Raw genomic sequence first — 6,164 nt, 5'->3', positions numbered from 1 at the left:
TATATTTACAATTTATTTAAATAAAATATCCTACTTTAACTCTGTAATTTTAAGAAAATGAAAAAAATTATTTAAAATTTTATAAAATTAAAGAAGTTTCATTTACCTTTATAACATAGTTTTAACTTAAAATCTATTATAGGTACAAGTTCTATCAATAAATAGGTTTATTTTATGATTTTAATATAAAATAAGTTTTATTCAAATTAAAATTCCATCCACATTTATAACGACGTATTTGTCTCATAAAACCTATTACCTTCTATATAAATTCCTTATGCAAATATGGCCAGGCAAGGCTACTTTATGGTTAGAAGTTGTAATTTGAATGAGTGACAGCCTGTCTTAAAAATTAGTTTTAAAATATAGAGTACAATATATGTAACTTGGAAAAACTTCAATGCTTTTATGTGCGAATGTGTTTTCCAATGCTTTTAACTGTGAATCAGAAGATAAATAGTGATCGTAGCTCTTCACTTTCTTCAATATATTGACTGCTGGAGGATAAAGGTGCCAATATATACTTTGGTCGAAAAAACTCCAACGACAAAGTGTGAATGTAAAGAAAAGTGGTGATGATTGCTTCGTATTTTCTTCCATAAAGTGACAACTTGAGGACTAAGGTATTACCCACATGTGAGGCAATGTACCAAATATCTAGAGTATACATCGAACTTCAAGACATGCAAGGAATAGTTATACCGTCGATTCAGGCGAGCATTCTGAACAGCAACGAGATAAAACAATCGAGGAATTGGGCTTCTTGGAACAAAGGAGGATTGCCCAACAGCAGATCCTTGAAGATGGCACCCTCTTTCCTATGCTTCTGCTGCCTCCGTCTGTAGCTGAAAGCCCGTCGATTGTGTCCTTGGTCGACTCCATCCAACACACCAGGGAATGGATCGACAATCAACTAAAATGGGCTGGGGCGCTGCTCTTCAGAGGATTTCCACTGAGAAGCGCATCAGATTTCAATGCAGTTGTGGAAGCATTTGGATGGGAAGAGCATCCATATCTGGGCTTAGCTTCCAGAACCAGGGTCGAAGGAAGTGTTTACACTGCAAACGAAGCTCCCTTGGAGCATCCCATCAAATTCCATCACGAGATGGCTACGGTAAGTCCATCCTCTTTACACTCCACACTACAGTTTCTTTTTCCTTTTTCTTGCTTTTCAAACTGATTCTTGCGTTTTTTTTGGGTTCCCCTTTCAGTTCGATAGTTTTCCTACCAAATTAATTTTCTTCTGTGAGATTGCGCCTCCGGAGGGAGGGCAGACAGCAATTGTTTTAAGCACTAAGTTCACCCAACGAATGGAACAGAAATTTCCACAATTTTTTGGGTTCCCCTTTCAGTTCGATAGTTTTCCTACCAAATTAATTTTCTTCTGTGAGATTGCGCCTCCGTAGGGAGGGCAGACAGCAATTGTTTTAAGCACTAAGTTCACCCAACGAATGGAACAGAAATTTCCACAACTTGTTAAAAAACTGGAGGATGGGGAGTTTATTTATTCCTGTAGCGTCCGTCACAAAGACGATACTCAATCCTTTTTAAAGGGCTGGCAGTCCCGTTACGAAACCACCACCAAGCAGGAAGCATAAAGGAAGTAAGAATAAATTGAAGTTATATTGTAATGTCCCTAGAAAACTGTAAATATTTTATTTTATTGCAATAAAAACAAAATTGGATATTATTGTTTTTATCTTGAATTAAGCGTTAATGTTATTAATTATTAAATAAAGGAAATGGTTTGAATATTAACAATCTTGTAACTTCTCATAACAAGGAAGTTAGGAAAGGCACTTGCCATAAAACCTTAACTACCTCCCTAATTATGAATGCTCCAAAGAAAGCTTGAGGAGGCGCATGGAGGGAGGGAGGAGGAACTGCGCTGAGAGGTCATACGGAAGATTATCTAATTCTGGTGGTGACCAGATAGCAACAACACTTGGTGCAAAACTTGCACAAGACATTACTCTTGTGAGCAAGCTTGGGGGAAGACATGGACCTGACTACAAATCTCATGGTTGGGAGGATTGAAATACTGCTAGTAACAAAAGTAACATCTTGAGTTGAATTTTTATTCTTTATTGCGTTCAGGTAGGTAACAACCCTAGAATAATCTGCTGACATAAACTGTTAGATTCTGGTAATGAATAACTGAATTTAGTATTGTACAGGAATAATTTGTATCTTGTAATGATAGTGTGTATAATTTGTATCTTGTAATGATACTGTACATAGTTTGTAACTTGTAATGATACTGTATATAGTTTGTAACTTGTATTGATATTGTATAGGATTAGTTAATTACTGAGATTAAAACTGAACAAAAATATCCGAGGCATGTAGGTAGTTAATCCTATGTAGGAGCATAGGACACCTAGATGCAATCTCGGTAGGATAATTTGATTATGTTCTTCTGTTAAAAGTAAAAGAAAAGAAAACTAAAACAAGCACTGCATGTCAAATATTAGATCCAAATGTGTATAGCATAATGTAGGAAGGTGTAAAGTTGCACAATTTAGAATCTAAATGAAAGATCGAGACCGTAATCCTTCTCAAACACCGAAAAGGAAAACAGAGTAAAACTACACGAAAATACTATAGAAAACGTTAAAAGAAAAACTGTTTTAATTCCAATAAAAAAATTATCTGCAATCTCCTACTCTTAACATTCCCTCAGAATGGTATTATAAATCAAGAATTAGAACACTATTTGCATCATATAGCCGAAGCATGAAAACATGATTACCATGCAAGGAAAAAACCTAATGTATTTAAATAACAAGAGAAACCACGGTAGACAACCACAGAGACCTACAACCTAAGTCGATAAACTCATCGAAAAGGAAAGGTTGCATATAAAAAATGAGTACTTCTCATATATTATATATTAACAACGACCAAGTTCAAAAAAAAATTCGTAACTCAAATGCTATGCAATTGGTAGTTTAGAACGGAACAAACATTTGGAATAGAGTCTTAGCTTCTTTGGATTACCATTTCTACACCTGCAGATTACCCAGCTTTGTGAGAGCATCACTGCCCCGAAGTCGAGCAAACGGAAATGGTATATCCAAATTACAAACAGAACTCCTTTAAATAACAAAAAACAAGAGGGGAATGGAGTAGCTGTAGCTACCATACTCTTGAAGCTAGCTAATGGTACACCTAGAGGTGTCACAGAGAGAACTCGGGTCTTCTTCCGACTTTCCAGAACATAAACGAACAAACCCTAAAACATATGCAGAAGAATAGAATGAGTGAAACCCCAATGCAAATAAGGCTATCACCAAAAGATTCACAACCATGTAAGTACTGTATAAGCTCATGCACTTCTTAGATAGAGGTGTTCTTCTGTCTACATATCAAATCCCTGTGATAGACTTGAGACAAAACCCTCACCCAAAATCTAAATAGCCTTTGGAATTGGAAACCCTCGCCCAAAAGTTAATAAGCATTTAAAAAAAAGCTAGAACCCTTGATAGTTTACACCACTCACTGAAAACACCCAGCAATAATCCACACTTTGAATCTCCTTTGCTGCCATCATTTTTCACATGCGGTTAGAGATAACTTACCTGAAAATAGTTTGACGATGGAGCCGAGGCAAGGATCTCAAAGCCCTCCACAGAAAACACTGTGCATCTCATGCCTGCCTATGCAATACCTGCAACCCAAAAGTGACAACAGAAAGTAAGAAGGAAACCTCAGCATTGAACTCTGAGCACTTTGAAAAGGAATAAAACCGAAGGGACTATGACTTTGCTCTCACCTGGACCTTGTTGCACCTGAGAAGCGATACCGCCTATACCCGCCATGGCATCCTGAGCCCTCAGTAAACCATTGTGAGATGAAACCCTGACTGCAGGGCCAAGCTTACCCCAAGCGAAACCCTAGTAACAGAAACGAGCACCGAGAAATAGGGGTGCGTAATGAGACTCTTCACCCGCAAGTAATGGGTAGAAGATTTCTAAGACAAAGCACGGCCATCGGATGAAGGACCAAGCCTCCACATCGTAGATGCAGCGAAAGGAACGAGGTAAGCAGAACAGCTGGTGGGAAGCTGGATGAAAGGACGGAGCCTGCTCTTGCCACGTCTCTGTGGTAGAGCATTTCATTAATTCCAAATTAAAGGGTAAATCCAAACGTAGTACAACTAAACCAGAAACGTAAAACAAATCACATGTGTATTTAATCTCTCACAAAATATCAATAAAACTATGGTTGTATTGCTTATGGTTTTGATAAGCCTTTGACCTGAGTACTAGACCATTATAAATTAATGATTGTGGTAATTAAAATATAATCATGCTACTACTGAACTTTAGGATTAGTAGTAATTTTTTTTTTAGTTTGATATGGTTATGATTATGGAGGTGTGACAAGTGGTATCAGAGCCAAGGTTACCAAACTGTGGCCTCTAGCGTTAAACTGGTAAGTACATTCAATTATTGTTAACTCACAATTTTGTGCATGTTCAGAGACAGAGCAAAAGAGGAACATGAGAAGGACAGACAACGTTCCACACAAAAACATGGCAAGCCTAGGACTTGCAACATTTCCTAAGACCAAACCTGAAGTATGGGTATAGTTAGGAGAAGAACCTCGCAACACCAATCCTACGATATTAGGAGATGGTGCATGAATTAAAGAACGAGATCGCCCGACTACGTGCAAACAATGAAAAACTAATGCTGGAATAGGAAAAGATTATGAAAAGCCTGTCAGGTAAGCAGAATCAGCGTCAGCTGATTCCTAGTCCTGAACAAGGAAATATGACAGGAGAACAAGAATACTACATGGAGTTTGTGGAAAGAGAAGGGGGGCAAGAAAACCAAGACGAGAATTTAGACAATGCTTCCAAACACCAAACACCAAAGAGGAAATTGACAGAATTGCAAGGGGAGTTTCGAAAAATAAAACCGCCACTCTTCGACGGGCAGCTAGAGGAGGCAGCGGAAGTTTGGCTTATTAACATGAATAAATATATTCAACTATGCGAATGTGACCACAACTTAAAAGCTCGTTTGGCCATTTTCTAGCTACAAGGGAAGGCCACCTTGTGGTGGGAGGAGGTCAAGACTGTACGAGGGGTAAATGAACAAAATATAACTTGGGAAAAGTTTCAAAGATACTTTAAGGAAAGATATTTGACTGAGCGATTCTATGACGAGAAGGCAAAAGAATTCCATGACTTGTGGCTTGGACAACAAACAATGGATGAGTTTATTACCCTATTTACCTCCTTACTTCGATATGTACCTTACATACGAGAAGAAAAGGCAAAAGTACAATGATTTGTCAGTAGTTTACCCTTGTCTATGAGAGAGTGAATTGAGTTCGATAACCCAAAAATGATGGATGAGGTCATACGAAAGGCCAGGATATGCTATCAGCAAAGCAAGCAGAAAGGAGAAGTTATGGGGAAGAAATGGACTGACAAGAAGGGAAATAAGTTTGTTGTAGGCAATAAGGGAAATCGTGGCAATATCAACAAATGACCTCCCAAGGGTTAGATCAACATAAATCTGCATAGAAATTGGTCAAGATTTAGACCTTCCCATGAACCGAAACCCAGTGAGCAATTAGGCAGAACTGAAATCGAAGCGACAGCCAGACCTCCAGTACAATGTTGGGGATGTGGAGGGCCACATTATGTTAAGAATTGTCCTAACTAGAAAGGCACTGAATAGATTTCACAGATTCACGAGGCATCTACGGTAGGTGACGTAGCCCGAAGTATCCCGAAAATTAATGCTTCCCTTGAAGATCATTAGGCAAAATATCAGCCGACTATGGTGGAGTTTGAAGGTAAAATCTTTAATCATACTGTATCTGTTTTAATTGATCCCAGAGCTACGTTAAGTTATGTTAGTCCTAAGATAGTGGAGCAATGTAAATTACAAACTGTCAAGTTTAAAAACCCCTGGCTAGTACAGCTAGCAACAAGGGCAAAGCGACGTGTGTTGGCCAAGGTCAATAATTGCTCTTTGGAAATAGCAGGTTAGCGTTTGGTGGCAGATCTAAACGTACTCTTCCTAGGATTGTATGACGTCTTGATAGGCATGGACTCGCTAGAAAAGCACTTGTCCATTATAAACTGTAAAACAAAAACTATCTATTAGAAGAATGGGCAAGGAGACAAACAGGAAATGCAACGC

General features: G+C 38.3%; 1 protein-coding gene across 1 annotated transcript; it reads left to right on the top strand.

Annotated features, from left to right (window-relative positions):
- Window positions 1-285: 285 nt before the first annotated feature.
- Window positions 286-1,598, top strand: LOC149232543 (clavaminate synthase-like protein At3g21360). The gene is made up of 4 exons (XM_089381937.1): window positions 286-309; window positions 662-1,114; window positions 1,212-1,283; window positions 1,407-1,598. The coding sequence occupies exons 1-4, from the start codon at window positions 286-288 to the stop codon at window positions 1,596-1,598; spliced, it is 741 nt and encodes a 246-aa protein (XP_089238063.1).
- The last annotated feature ends 4,566 nt before the right edge of the window (window positions 1,599-6,164 follow it).

Source organism: Pinus tabuliformis, chromosome J (genome assembly GCF_031772625.1).
Source record: "Pinus tabuliformis cultivar Carrire ecotype Pingquan chromosome J, CPIR1, whole genome shotgun sequence".
Classification (NCBI taxonomy): domain Eukaryota; kingdom Viridiplantae; phylum Streptophyta; class Pinopsida; order Pinales; family Pinaceae; genus Pinus; species Pinus tabuliformis.
The sequence above is the reverse complement of the archived record's forward strand: the minus strand, read 5'-3'. Positions and strand labels throughout refer to the sequence as shown.